Genomic DNA, 15,968 nt, shown 5'->3' with positions numbered 1-15,968 from the left:
GGGCCTGTTCCTCTGTCCTCTTTCCGTAACTTTTCGATGAAGAGTACATTCTAATTGTCATTGGGATCAAAATCTCCTTGGTGCAGAGGAATCCCACAACATCGTGGTATCTTCTCAAACGTCAAGAAACGGATTCTTTCCGAATCACTCATGCTTGCCATGCCTGTTTCGTCTACTTGTTCAAAACGTAAATTATTACTAATTTCATGGTTCTATAATCCACTGAGTGTTCTATTTTCGGACAAATTCCACTGCCCAGGGTAAAACCTCTTGTGCCATCTACTTTTGGATCATTTTTAGACGCCTATCGAACTATTTTGCCATCTTAATGTGGAACTATCGCGAAAGGTTACTTGAGCAGGCGTTAAACTTTGATTAAACTTGAGTCGTAGTGACGAAAGTGCATTCTAGACGTTTTACTGACCCCGTCGTTGACCTTGATTAGTTACGGTACCGAAACAATGTCTCAAGAGAGGACTAAGCTCAGCAAACGTTCCTCTCTGTCACCAACTTGTGATTTTAAAATGGTCAGTGTATCTTTCAACACTTGTGCCCGATAGGTTTTGTTCGATAGAGAGTCACAATTTGAAGGCTTAGAATCATTCGCATCGATTGCTAGAAGTACCATGTTCGGCAAACTAGGCTGGTAACCGAACATAAGGTAATGATGACGAATATGATCCACTTCCGTACTCGAAGATTACACACAAATTCACGTAGGAAAGCGCCCAACAGAAATTTAGATGCTGTTTCTTCAGTCGGTGAAACCGTATCTGTTAGAATCCTGACTGTTACGTACTATCCACTGTTCCACCTGATCTAGCAAATTCCTTCTGATCAGCACAGCTATGTTCGGAATAGCCTTCCGACAGTGGTAAAAATAAGCACGATTTCTCTACTGTTTTTTATTGTAAGGTCTTGCACTACAAACTACCTGTGCCAGATCTCTTTTCCCACGTCGTTTCCCATCCCGAGGTTCTTAGCTACGTATGGTCCAATGTGTGACATATGGGTTCAGGATTCTGCACTAATGTGAACAGTCATTGTTTCCGAAGCGTCCTCTATTGATTTGTCCTCGTAACAATCAAACTTTCCTGGTTCCCCAACTAACTGTCCCAGTCATAATATCAACAGCTTTTGACCAACTACCAGGAAACTGGTAGTTGCAAACACATCTGCTATAATTTGTCTCTTTCCAACTTGAATTACCTTAACCGATAGATTAATCTAATTTCACTTCACCATGAGGAGTTTGGGCGTGGTGCACACACAATTGCAACACTGATCAAAGCCAAGTGAGCTTTGGAATAGACTCAAGGTAGATCTATTCTTAAACATTCGCCATTTTAGGTGAAAATCGATATCTCACATACAACTATCTTTCTATCGGCTTTTACCCCTGTCTGGTTTGGCAGCGACGTAACTGGTCATTCCTCGTGACCGACACGCTCTATCTGGCTGCAGTGGGTACACAACGGAATAATGCTTAAGTGGGTACTTGGTAACGACATCGAGGCGTTAGATCGGCAGATTAAACCTAGCAGGTCAATGTTCTTGGAACGTGTGTTATCTGCACTCAACCACCGAAGAAAGCGAAGAGTCCGCAAACAACAGACCTTGACACGGTAACGTGAAATGAAAATCATCATTATCGTCTAAAGTATGACATCAGTGTTCACCACTGATGCTTCACTTCGATACAACCATGAGTTATTTGAAAGCCTTATTGTGAAGCAATCTCTTTGGCAAACGATGGTTCGGTACGCGCATCACATGGCTGAACCAATTCAGCTTCTGCTGCTGGATACATTCCTCAACTGAAGTTTTCGCTTTACATTACTCGCTTTCTGATTGCCTCGTTATGGATTCTCGGACACCGACCCACACAAGCTTTGACTCTGGGACAATGACTGTTGAACACCTGAAGACGTCTCAGTTCCCGTGCTCGAACGGGCCAAGTCTCACAACCACAAAACAAAACAACCCACACTATAGCTTGGTACACACGTCCCTTGAGATTCAGGAATATACCGCCTTGACTCCGTAGGTGTCACAAATTAGCAAACGCAATCCGAGCACCGATCTCATCCGTCACACTGAAATCAGAACTAATAGAGCATGAAAAGATCCACAGCTTCGAGTCCCTCCCTTGAACGTAAGTGGCGTGTTTAGTGGCTGCATGCCCAGAAGCATGACCTTACACTTCGTGTGTGCAAAGCTCATACCAAAGAACGAAGTGACTTTGGTTAGTTCATCCTCCTCTTCGAATACGAGAACGATGCTGTCTGCATATTCCAGATCAACAAGGTTTTCGTCACATGCTATTTGAACACCGGTGTTTTGGAGACCTTTCAGCGTTCGTTTCAGTATTTCATGGATGCCCTGACGGACATCGGTTTGTGTAGGAAGCTTTCAGAGAATTCTTCGTATACTCTGAGTCTGAGAATACTAAGAATTTATGGTTTTAACGAACTTTTGTGGTGTTCCTTCGGTCAAGCATGTTAAGGAGCATAGGCCGGCCAACCGAGTCGAATGCGCCTTGAAATTCCAGGAATACTAAAGTTGTGGGTCGTTTGTCGTTGTTCTAGCACCTATCGGAATCATCATCATCATTGTCAACTGTAATCACCGCCTACTTGTCGTAACGTAATCCAAACCAGGCTGGAATCTTGCTTTCTGCTCTTGAATCAGGATAAGGCGACAAACACTAGTGACGTCGACAGTCGTGTTACAACCGGAGTCTAGCTAACCCTCTGTGATTAACACACCTATTACGTGCAACTTTTTTTAAGACGGGCACTATCACTGACTCTCCCCGGTTTTCTGGGACAGTCTCCATTCCCCAAATGCACGTAAAAATATCAGACAAGCACTGACTGAGGACATAATCCCCATCTTTGAACAGTGCTGGTGGGAGGTCTTTTGGACCCGAAGCTCGGAGGCACTTGAGAGAACATATGCAGTCATAAATCTCAGAGACCGTAGGTGGTTCTACGTTCAACTTACAGGATTCTAGCACAACTGTGGACTCCAGTGAGTGGCAGCTTGTGGCCACAATAGCTGTTCTTCTAAGTATTCGACCCATCGTTCGAGGCGTTCTTTATTCGTGATGGTCACTCCGTTTTGATCTTTGATGGTTTCGCTCACAGCAGGTTTCTGGGGGTCGGCTGCATGGATCAACTGAGATAACCTTCGGGCATTTCAGATTTTCTGGGCCTTTTCCATTTTCCTAGCTTTTTGTGTCCACCAGGCTTCCCAGTCGGCGCGCCGCTCATTTTCCCTTGACGCCTGATAGTTCGTCGGACCAAGTTATGTTCGGGACCGGTGGAAATATTTCTCCGGAACTTAAGCGGTACTGATATTCGATGCTTGAGTGGGCCTGATAAAGCTGTGTCATAGGCAAAACACCCTGCACTCTGCAAAGAGGTGACGATTTCGTAATAGTATGAATTCACATCCGTAAATGAAAGCGACTGCAGTCAAACTGAGTATTGTTTGTCTTGTTGCCTTCCTGGTGATCCTACACCCTTCTCTTATGGTTGTATGGTAGTTGAATGCTAGTATGTATTGCTGGTATGTTGCCGCCAATAATGACGGTCATCATCATCATCATCATTGTCGCTGTAATAACCGCGTACTCGTCGTACAGTGGTTGCATCTGCCGCAGTTTCGTTCACCGATGATTTGGGGGAGGGGTGGTAAGTAGCTGCGCATTGCAGGCGCGAGCTGGTAAATTGGTGCATAAATCCAGCATTGTCAGTGGGCTTTCAAGTGGGGGGGGGTTGGAAAAGGAGCTATGCATTGAAGGCAATCGCTTTGATGCACGAGCGCCATTGAGAGCGCGACTGGGCCATAATGACGGTAATGATGATTGATGTGACGATGAGGAAGAGGAGGGTGACGTTGATTATAATGACAGTTATCTGGTAGAGGGTTAGGAATGCTACAATCGTGCAAGCGTCTCGGTGTTCACCGAATGTTTCTTTTGTAGGGGCAGAATTCCTTTTTCCATTGAGATGCTAGTGCTAATGAAACCCGGTGACCCTAATTGAGATAGTGAGTTAAAACCCGTCTGGCAGTAGCCGGTGGATTTGTGTCTGTATGACTGACTCCACCATGTTACAGTGATACAGACACCTGCAGTATGACCCTTTGTTCTTTGGGTTAGGCAGCTTGCGTTGCGGCTGATATCGTTTACCAGGGGACATACCATGCATCCAAGGCGGTTCCGTCGACGCTACTCTAACCATGGTGTTCCCCAGCCCTTCGCCTTTTGTTTACTGGCATTCTTCTAGCTGAACCGACGTTTGTCTTAAAAGTCTGAGTTTTTTGCTTTGTGTAATTTTGATACAACATATACCGTTGCGTGTTTGGGTTTAAATCAGAACTTCCCCTTACATAGTGGTGATATAGGACCAAGCACCTCGCTCACAGGACTTATAACTTTGATCGACGCGAAGTAATGTTTGCCGCTTTTTCATGTATATCACCTAGGTTACATTAAAAACCATTGGAAATACAACACCTTTGCAAGATAGGACATTGGTTACTTCCTAATCCAACCTGACTGAACAATCGTGTGATGTGGCTTTAAGGCTAATCAATAATCTGAAGCTTCGAACGAGAACTCCATTATCACGTGAGCACGTGATACACTGTACGGTGGATCGAATGTAGGACAGGCATACAACAGAATTCCAGTTCCTGTGAGGAAAGTCATCTGTTCATTCGTATTTTTGATGCAAATGCTAGTGAGTGTCCTAGTTTCCATCACCCGAGGAAATCTCGAAACCTTATCACTGTCACCATAACTTTAAACAAAGTGCTTACCAGTGAAAACTAAGGGAAAACTGGAAAAATGAGTATACAGACCAGGAGTCACCGTTTTTTCAAGCTTTGGGGAGATTTCTTCGGTATTTTCACGATTGAATCATAGCGTATTCTCGGTTGCGTGTACACACACAAATTTAGTCACTTATTCCAACGTTTGCCACATCCTCTACAGCAGAACATTGCTCTGTCCGAATCCAGTGACTTCTACGAGAGATAGCTGGTTGCCGCTTGAATTGGTTTCTTCAGTTTCCTTTTAAATCACTGGCGCAGGAACACTATCTGAAAGATTGAGACCATTCCACCCGTGTATCGGCAGCCCAAATCTACGTTCTCTTGTTCCGGTAAAATGAACTAACTATAACCCTATGTCATCACCTACCACTCTTCAGCAAAGAGTACGGTTTTTAGGGAAACCTAGAGAACTGCAAGTTGCCCACAGAAGTCTACAAGAAAGCAACACCTTTTCTTTGGAAACCCTCAGTCCATCTAATATCCGGTGTTACTCCGACAGTACTCCAAGTTCATTTTCCGCAGCTGAATTTCGAAGGAGACCACCGAGCTGACTAAACTCCTGAAATTGTGCACCCTGCATCGACTGTAAACAGTATCGGCTATAGCTGATCAGTGGAATCAACGATCAGACCAACAGTTTCGGATATCGACAGGTGAATTGCGTGAATTACGTGCTCATAGTTCATAGCGGTTTCATGTCATGCATACACAAGACAAGAAACCGTATGATATCACAGAACGGTAGCGGTACGCGCCCTGAACAGTTTTGAACCCGATACATAACCATAACTAAGTGAGACTACGCCATAGAAGCCATAACTGACTTTCACCTGAATCGCCAGGCTCTTGAGGAAATCCGTCACCTAGGTATGAACTCTCTCTGCAACCCTGTAGCTGGAGGGTTTAAGAAACGCTGACAAGGCACTCGATCCACAAAAACAACACTAGCTTCACTAAGGGTGGCCAACACATTCATTCTTAAATTTTTTTTGTGAGAAACACGTTATTTTGCACGCTCTATCATCACACGATCCACGTTTCTCAAATCCCCACTATTCACGGTCCTGAAGGTGGTGCGTGACTGCAATTGTTAGCAGCTTCCACTTAATTGGTTCGGGATAGCTCAGTGGTGAAGGTGCCAGCCAACCCAACCTAGGCATCTCGACTGTTCCTTTCCAGGCTTGGTCAGCCTGGCAGTATCCCAGGCCCTTGTGCCTTCTTCCGTTGGCATGGCAGCTGGGTGCGGAAAGGGTGCTACACGTAGTGTCTCTAATAACAGATGGCAGAGTAGTGAGAAGACTTCCAACGGGAAACAGTTGCGCTCTATTCCGCTGCTCCAAACAGCTGATCTAAGGATGGTGGGTGTTAGGAAGTGATCCAAGAAGATGACAGTGTTATAATTTTATTCACAGAACTATCGGCTGAGCATTTCGCAGAACAGTTCAGCTGACCCCCATCAACTCAATATCCGGAAGGGCCATGTAAACTGAGTGAAAAGTCGACAACGTCACTCATGAGCGACAGAAGCCCAGCGTGAATTACCATTGCTTCAGCGTAAAAACCAACTGATCCAGATGGTTTGAATCTGAAACTCCTCGAGGAGACTACCCAGTTCCTTGAGACTAGCTTCGACGCCTTACTCGAAAATGTCTGGAAAGAAGACGGACTACCAACAGGAGCAGATTGAAACGCTTCGACGGTTTTTCCTGTGTCTAAATTTTGTGCAAGAACATCGTAATAAAAGCACCGGGCGTCTTTTTGGCAGCTTCTAATGCGTCCTCTTTCATTACCTTGCGCTTGTTAATCTCCCATCGAGAGAGTTAGATCCGTTGGATCAAGAAGGGGTTCACCCTGGCCAGATTTGCATCGGGCACTTTCGGAAGATTACTGAAGACTCATTAATTCTTTCGATGGCAACAATAAGTTTTCTCTTTTGAATGCTGCTTGACTCTTCTTTATCTGTTTTCAACACTTCATGGATCGAAATACCTCTCGGGCGTCACCCCACAAACATTGAGTCCGCCGAACACCTCACTTTTCTTGCATCAGATCCTTTAGAGACGCAAACTATGGTAAATAATCTAACTGATTCTCCTCAACGGGTTTCATGCTTGGAAAGTGTAAATTTGTACTATAAGATTGCGTGTGACGTGCTCGCAGTTGAGCCGATCGATGTGGTAGATAAGCTCGTCTACCTTAGCAGCAGTGTAAGTCCCGGCGGACTGGCAAAAATACGAAACCATTTCCCGATTTGGGAAGACCAGGAAGATGTTAACCTCCGACATATTTCCCGCCAACGTGAATCATTCAAGCTGTCAAGGGTAGATTGCACACTAGTATGGTTTGATTCGCCTTACTCTATGGTCCACGGGATTAGCCGCTGAGTACAAATCTCCGAAGTTTCTCTGAACGTAACAATCGATTTCTCCGTAGCATTGCGTGGATCCGGTGAGAACATAAGGTCAACAGTGCTGAAGCACACCAATTTGCGCAAGTAAAGTAGATCTTTTTTAATAGGTCAACTTATCACACTGAGTAGGTAACTGGTTGGGCCGAGTATTTCCTATGCCATTGGACCGTTTATATCAGTCTTGAACCTTCTTTGCTCAACCATGTGTCGGAGACAGACGACCCGGGAGCTCCCAGTTCATGACGTAGCAACGAAGCTTGAAAGTTATTACTAGCCAATTCAGTCGCGTTGGTAACTCCCCCCTCCCGCAATGGGGACGCTCGGATGAGGCAAACGAATTGTTAAAGATCCTGACAGGTATGACCCTATCACACGGCCAGCGGTAGCCCTGAATTACATCTGTTGCCTTCAGTGATTAACTCTCTCGGTTCCGGTCCTAACGAAGAATTTCAATAATCTTTCACAGTAGTGTAGGAACAAGTCTTGAAATGGTTTTGCGCTTGTTCGTGTTGCCACGTCTTACATTATTCTTATACACTGACACATTCTATGCATGCGTCGTATTGGATATGCGACAACTGGCAATACATCTTGTTGAGTTACTTATTTTTCACTCACGCCGCCTCATTCTTATGCTTCTGACTTGCTTCGACATAAAATTACGACGAGCGAACCGCTACTGCCGTCCAGATGTAGCTCGAATTTTTTTCATTTACACCTGTTCAGACTTGAATGTGTATTAGTGTAATGAGGAAAGCCCTTCGCAGCGGAATTGTTTATTAGCGAACACCAACTAAGCAGTTACAAACTATTTGACAGGGACGTAAACACGCACCTTGTTTTCAAAAACTGAACATACTCACGTGTCTCCTTGAACTTTCGTGGATATTCATTGACTGTCACGCAACTGTAAACGAACGCTGCACATCAGTTGCGAGAAAACCACATACTACTCACATGTCTCATCAGTAGTATCCGCCGTTACACTAGGAGGTAGGTAGGTACCGAACACCAAGGTCACTGCAGTGTACCGCTAACCTGTTGAGTAAATAACTGACACTCCTTCAGGTTCTGCCTTCGGGCTGATTCCAAGCTCGATGATTTAGAAACTCAAATGGACTATAAACAGTATTTATAACTAATGCACACGTTTCTGGCGTTTACGCATTTCAAGGATGTCACACTCTCTATACTTCCCGACTTCACGTTAATCCACACACAACTGTTACCAGGCGAACTGATACACGTACTAATTTATAAAAACAGACACTTTATCTAGTAAATGAATGGTGTTGGTCGCTGTAGGGGCATTTTGCGTTGCGTTATTGATCACTTCACTGTTTGGGCCTTGCCGGTTCTCAAAGGCGCATGTTTTCTGAGTTTCTAAAGTTCTACACGAACCTTCAACACCAGGGTAGTAGCCGCTTTAAGGAAATCACTGGTTAGATACATACGTGAACTTAGAGCCATGAACAGTCCATAAAACTTGCCGCAACCGCTACAATGTTTTGGCTCAGGCACTCCAAGTGGTTCGGTCCTGTTCGACCTACGGCTTGGGTATCATGCATTTGCACTAACGTGCACTCACTGATGCTACGTATGGAGAGCTACTTTTGTGAAGAAGAACGGACTCGCTTATCGGCCAACACGAACCAAGGGATCACACACTACTACTTTCAACCGCGCAGAGTTTTTGGTGATTGGACATTCTCAAGCGTCTTCTTAAACTTTCCCAGACGTTCTTTCAAGATTAAGCAATGATGAACAAGCACTGCAACGAGATCCCATAATTTCTATGCTAACCTTCCATCAGGAGCGAGGACCTTGCTTTGACACTTGACTAGGCGCCACTCGCATGTTTCGTCAGTAGCATACACCGTTAAGTCTTCTTTTGGGCATTCGACGAACCACATACAGGCCCTGCGTTGTCTGAAAGTGAAGGTTTCTGGGTTGTATCCGAGCCTTGTGAACGAGGTTTAAGGGTTATGTATCATCCTGTTCATTGCACAAGGGCGTATACGTGCTAGGTGTCGCAAACCAGCGAACGGATCAGGTCATTTGGTACTCGCTACCATTACAGATGGATGAATACGTTCAGAAATGCGCCAGTTCATTTTACGCAGTTCCGCATACTGAGTGTTATCATAAACGAGATGGTCGATAGAACATAGGATCACTCTAGGAGAAAAGCTGTGTACTACGATACCTATGTTTCTTGCTCACCTTTGAAGGACAGTGCAGCAAGACCTGGGGACGAGTTCTCTGACGTCCAGATGTATAGCAAACTCATTCAACGAGGTGCAACCCTCTTTTGTTCCTCAGGCTTTTCACGTGGTGGTCCGATTGCCTGCCGAGTCTGTTCAGTTTCGACGTTCAGACGCTAACCGATGTTTTAAACATGGTATGGTTGCAACGAACTTGCTAAGTTCAACAAGCATTTCTACCAGAGAGCATGCTAAACACCACGCCGTTTCAGGGGATACAAACAAATCGCTGATGCCGGTCGACTAAGAAACCATCGTGCTTTCAGGTTAAGGGTCACATAGCCCATAAAATTCATCCCAGGGATACATAAAATTTTGGTTGGCACAGCCGCTTTTGAAATTCCTCCTCATATGAACTCAACTTTAATTCATTAACGAACCTGCCAACTACCTCTCGGTGTTTGCAAAGAAAAACTGCACTGAAGAATGAAAATAGCCACACCCAAGCCTATGATTCAAATGATAAACTACGTCAAGGCTGTAAGAAACACTACGCAAAACACGAGATGGGATGACTCGAATTACTGGTGGTTGATCAGATGGCCCTTGATCTGTTCTCTGACCTTGGCAGTTAGCTTGCAAACGTTCCGTTCCCAGTCGAGGAGACATCGTCAGTGCGCAATTGCGTGGGTTTGATAACTCATTGCCAAGCTCGTTGAACAGATAAATATCCATCTGATCAACGCACCCAAGCTACTAATGTAACGGTGATACTACTGATCGGGAGGCACGCGAGTAGTATGTGTTTTTCGTAGAATTTCGCTTTGCGTCGACTGAAAAAGGGAATTCTGTTGCGGAATTCGTGGGGCCACTTTGTAACATTTGCTTGGATTTGACCGACGAATGAGTGGAGGCAACGAATCTCTAGGAAGACTCGTTCAAGAGAGGATCTGAGTCCAGTTTTTGCAACTAGGATGCAGATTAGAGTTTTGCTTCCCTGTTCAATGGTCTGTAACCGGTCAGTTGGCATTTCCTAATAAATGACTCCGCAGCGAAGGCCTTCTTCCTTTCACTAATATTTTGACGTATTGATAACTCGCATTTCTCAGGCTCCCAAGGTTTCTCTCCTCAAGTCAAAAAATGCAGCGGTTAAACAGCTGGTGGTACGAACCATTTCGTAGATCACATGTTGCATGTAGAGGCCAATTTTTCCAAGAAGAGTTTATCTTGATAGACACGATGACCTGAGTCTTTCTCTGGAGCGTTTTGCACTTTTTTGATAAAACAATTTGACTATCATCCGGTAACAATTCTGAGCAACTTTATACGGCATAATCTGTAAACTAGGTTTCCACCATAGCTGGGCCGAAGTTCATCAGAGTATGACCCCCTTCCTTGAAGTCACATAAATCGAAACAGCCAGGTCCTAAACCCTATTCCGCATGATGGTAATCCCCCTACCCGTCAGTTGTAGATGCAGACCATCCATACAAACCGACAAAAAGCTTTGACTGACATTCGGCTCTGCTAGTTGCAAGAGAGCACACTGACTGTTTCTCTGTGTGCATTTAAACTCGGTCGACCTAGTAACTTATTCGCTTGGCCTGGCAAGGTTATTGTGCCGAAAATGAAACGTCTTTCGGCAATAAATGCATCGACTGCTTACAAAACCTCTCTAAAACGTCAAACATGTTCCACCTGTTTGAATACGACTTGCTCATTTGTCACTTTTCGTTTGAAATTTCGAATAAGGCATTGTTGTCCCCGCTTGTCTTACTTGCAAGATTTCTAAGGTTCTTAGGCTAGATGATGGGTAAATCTGACTGGTAGGCCAAATTTCGATCGATTTCAAATTGATTTTTCAAAAAATTATTTTGTATGCTCTACACTGCTCTTTTGACTTCCCTACCGGATACAGAAGAAACCACTCAGTTTGATCGAACGAATGGCCGACGAGTTGATCGAGGAATCGATGCGGCGTGGTGATTTCGACAATCTCCAAGGTCACGGTCGGCCGCTTCCCGAACATCCGTCACACCACGAGATATTCGTTGATCACTCCACGCACAAGCTCACTCGAATTTTGGCCAATCAAGGTTATCTACCAGAATGGATTCAACAAGGAAAAGAGCTGCGTACACAGTGGGAAAATTCAATTGCTAAGCTCCGAAAGCTGTATTCCCAGATTGACAGTCCGCACACCAATATGTTGTGGAAGAAAGCGGTTTTGGTAGGTGGACCGGATTGTTATCCACAACACACTTTATGATGTTACATTGAACGATAATAGAAGTTACTTGTGAGTGATCAGGGTTGAAACTATTGCAAATGTGTAAGCCAAGGCAGTCAGTCTTACATTAAGCGGTTGGTCATTCATGTGTGGAGTGGGAGACGAGAACAGCGGTATATGGCTTACTCAGAACCTAACTACAATCGTTCAGGATAACCGTACGTTGACACAGTACAGGACAGGCTGAACTAAACGAGCGTCACCGCATCACATGGCAAGTTTGTCTCACCAGTTATACGACCGTAACGAAACGAAGCGAAACGTACTAAAACGAAAAAAGCTGTCAGCATGCGCTGATCGCTGGTTACTGCGGTCCTGCACAACTTCCCGGTGTATACCATATGGTTTACACGGCAAGCAAGGAGACCCATGACCTAGATGAAAGAATGGTTATCCGGCCTAATATGTTCCTCGTTTGAGGAACTATTTCTCGGGATTCTAATACAAACTTGTGAGTAAAAATGGGGGTTTGAACTACTCAGTGACAACACTTTCAAGCAAGAGGCGTTGATACAAGTACAGTAACAATATGCTGTTAATTCTACCACAACCGTGAAGGTTTTGGAATTTCCGCCTGGGGGTTTGAACTACTCAGTGACAACACTTTCAAGCAAGAGGCGTTGATACAAGTACAGTAACAATATGCTGTTAATTCTACCACAACCGTGAAGGTTTTGGAATTTCCGCCGATAAATTCAATGGAATGCGGCTTCGGCAATGGTCAGTTTTAAGTGCAGCGCAAAACGTGCTTGGACCTAGTCGGTAGTGAGTATTTCCATCCGACCGTCACTCATTTGCAGATGCCCGAGTCACTGTTCTCGCTAAGTATCGTGAGCCCGTGAAGGATGACTAAGGATTGCTTTTCAAATTTAGCCATGAGAACAAGAGATAAGCAACCCGTCCATAGGGTGCCCGTATTCGTTTCGTAGAACTTATGTGACCAGAACCCATATGAGCTGAGAGGCACGTGCAAACAATTTACCTATTTGAATTATGAAGTTTTCACTACCGTGATGAGGAAACGTTAGGTAAGGATACGATAGACAAAGTCAAACAAAGTTGAGCTATTTGGGTTCTACAACCAATCACCGTAACCCAAACCTTGGGTTACTAGAGTTCCGTGCTGTCCCTATTCGCAAACACCCCTCAATAAAGTCTGTTGCTCGGGGCCCATAAACAGGGTTAAAAAGAACACCAGAAGAACCGCAGGTCTAGTTATCAGGAGAATTGAAAAACTCCGGTCCTTCATCTTTTTTCCAATAGTTCTCATCGGTTCTCCTGCTACCTCCAATCGCATGGTCTGGTTAGTATTTATATTACGCGGATCTCCTCGATACCAAAGAAGAGTTTACAAGGTTGCCTTAGTAACTATGTTTACATGAACACGTGACCCCAACCTTGAAAGCACTTTTCTGTTGTTTGCAGCCAAGTGATGCGTTGCATGATGTCCATATAGTGTGACTGCGTTTTCTCGTGCAACCTGCGCCCAAGATCAGCTGTTGTGCAGAGCTATGCTGAAAAACACTTTCCCCATAGGCTACAGAAGCTAAGCTTGTTTGACATTTGGGTAATCCCTAGAATGCACGGACATGTCTAGAGAAGAGCGACAAGTTGCGTAAGATTAGACCTCGAACCACGGTTGTAATTCGCGTTTACTCGATCTCACACGCTGGTACCCTGGATTCAGTCATACCACGTGTTCGATTCATCGCACTATCGATCATACTTTGTATAAACTTGTCGCTCAAGCTACCTCAAGGTCCTCATGTCGCGTGCGGTGCGCACAATTTGATCCAACTTTTCCATTTTGTGTTTTTTCCAGTGTAGGACGGTTTTCAGCTTATTGAGCAGTTTTCGTAAGAAAATTTTGAGGCGAAATGATTGTCAATTGAATGCAATAGTGGTCAACACCAATCCGCCCAAACTTGAAATGAGTGGATAATGTTTTTTCAGTTAACTTGATGAATCTGGATCACACACTCTACGTCGTTTATGCTATGAACGAGGGTTCCATCTAAGCCTATAACTATGCTCACTGGATACATCATCACTATTAATAATTAACCCTAATCTGAAATGTATGAGTATATGGGAGATTTTCTCGATAACTTCAACATGACTCTCCCCAGTTTAGTTGTTGAACTACTTTTACGATCCACGTTTTTCAATTGATTATGCAACCACACAGTGTATCACCAACTAGAGTTGAATCACCTCTCTGTTCAATCCATCACTAAGGCTCCCAGGGCGTCTTCTCGCAGAAATCGAGTGCGCAGACGACATAGCTCTTCTTGGATCTGATCCCGTGGTCATCTAAACAACATTAAATGATTTTGCTAAGGGAAACTACTCACAAGGTTGCTGAAAACTCTCCGACAGCCCACGACTGGTTTCGCCCTTCTTGGGGCTCATCAGGTAGGCGCAGCCCCGAGTTTCCGTCAGCCTTATGTTTTAAATAATTCCGCCTCACGGTTTGGCATGCGCTTCACACCTGCAAAGTGTAAAGTGCTACTGCAAAACTTGGTAGGCTAGAACCCTAGCCTCCTGCTTGCGGATGAACCGATTGAGGTAGTGGACAAATTTGTCTACCTGCGCAGTTGTATCGGCCCCAGTGGTCTCGCGAAAGATGATATTTCCATCCTGATTGGGAAGGCCAGAGCAGCTTTTGTGAACCTGCGTCACTTGTGGCGTAGTCATAGCGTCAGCTTATCCGTCAAGGGTCGAGTTTACAATGCTGCGTTGCGCTCCATATTAATGTACGGATCAGAAACGTGGCCACAGCGCGCCGAGGACGTCAAAAGACTTCCAGTTGTCTTCCGTCGCACTGTTCGAGTCTGCTGGGAACATCAGAACAGCAATGCTGAAATACGTCAAGTGGTATTCGAAAGAAATAACTCACCCACGATCATCATCATCATCATCATTGTCAGCTGTAATAACCGCGTACTCGTCACCCACGATAGATGAAATGATCACACTGCATCGGTTGAGCTGGCATGGCCACGTACCCCTTATGCCATTCGACCGCACAACCACGTGAAGGGTGTAAACGAGCCACAGGCGGTCAAACAATAACTTGACAGAGAAGTGTAAAAGCCATTGCCAGCAAACTCGGCTGCACTGATCTTTGCCGTCTTCCTGGATGGGGACCTCGAGACAGGCCACGTCAATGTTTAGGGACATTGTCAGACATGGCCGAGTCGTGCCGTCAATAGCTCTCATGCACCCAATATATTGCCTTCAATGCATAGCTCCTCTCATGCACCCCCCGCGTAACAGTCCACTGACAGTCCTGTATTTACGCACTAATTCATCAACTCCTGCCTCCAGTGCGCAGCTACCTCTCACCTCCCCAAATCATCGGTGAACGATACGGTGGTTGCTACAACCACTGTACGACAAGCACGCGGTTCTTGCAGGTGATAATGATTATGATGATCACTAGCTGATGTTTTTCGGATAGAAACATATTTGCAGTGCTATAAAAACAATTATTTAACGCTCACTATTTTATGTGGACAATGGTTTAATCACTGGCGCATCCGATACGGCAGTTTTTTCTACTTCGTCCTCACTGCACTCAGTTTCGCTGGGAATGAGTACGTCAACAATATATCCCTGCTTCTCGATATTCGATTCAAAGGAGACCATACCTGTAACATTTGTCACCCCCCTCCCTTATACAAGTGACCGTATTCAATTCCGTCCGCAACGCGTTTTAGGAGCAAACTAACCGTGCCACTGGTGAAACATCAAAAGTTGTAGTTCGTTTGCTGGGGAACTTCAGACTCTTTTGAAATTTGGCATACAAACATTCCGACTACTCAAATCAGCCTCGGGCCATACACAAAACGTTCGCAAGTTTTCTATTGGTTCTCCCGAATTTTCTTAGGAAGAAAACTGAAACTACATGAACTCAATAGAGAATAATGGGAATGAAATCGAGCAACACGTAATTTGTTACAATAGCAAGGTCCCATATTTGTGTAGCGCAGTCAATCTCTAAATGTAAGCTGTTCCGTAACACGCACAATGTGTTGCGAAGTGATGCAACAAGAGCCTTGTACAAGTCTATCTCAACCTTCATCGGTCTTCACAGTCTATATACGGCTTTTACGCAGTTGTGAAAGGGGGAGGATACTGTGACTGTCGCAAACGGTGCACACCACTGTTAAACTCACTTGTGTTCAAAATATTGAAAAACAAAGGTACCTGTCAG

The 15,968-nt window shown here is 44.8% G+C and overlaps 1 protein-coding gene across 1 annotated transcript in view; it reads left to right on the top strand.

The window, feature by feature from the left end:
• The window catches only part of T265_14829 (hypothetical protein), a gene marked incomplete at both ends in the record, with an annotated part of 41,070 nt that overhangs the window by 17,851 nt on the left and 7,251 nt on the right, over positions 1–15,968 (top strand). Inside the window, one exon of the mRNA XM_009175464.1 lies at positions 11,378–11,689. Within this exon, the coding sequence (XP_009173728.1) occupies positions 11,378–11,689 (312 nt within the window). The remainder of the gene's footprint in view (positions 1–11,377; positions 11,690–15,968) is intronic.

Source organism: Opisthorchis viverrini (genome assembly GCF_000715545.1).
Source record: "Opisthorchis viverrini unplaced genomic scaffold opera_v5_282, whole genome shotgun sequence".
Taxonomy (NCBI): Eukaryota; Metazoa; Platyhelminthes; class Trematoda; order Opisthorchiida; family Opisthorchiidae; genus Opisthorchis; species Opisthorchis viverrini.
Note: the sequence above shows the minus strand (reverse complement) of the source record. Positions and strands in the feature narration are given on the sequence as shown.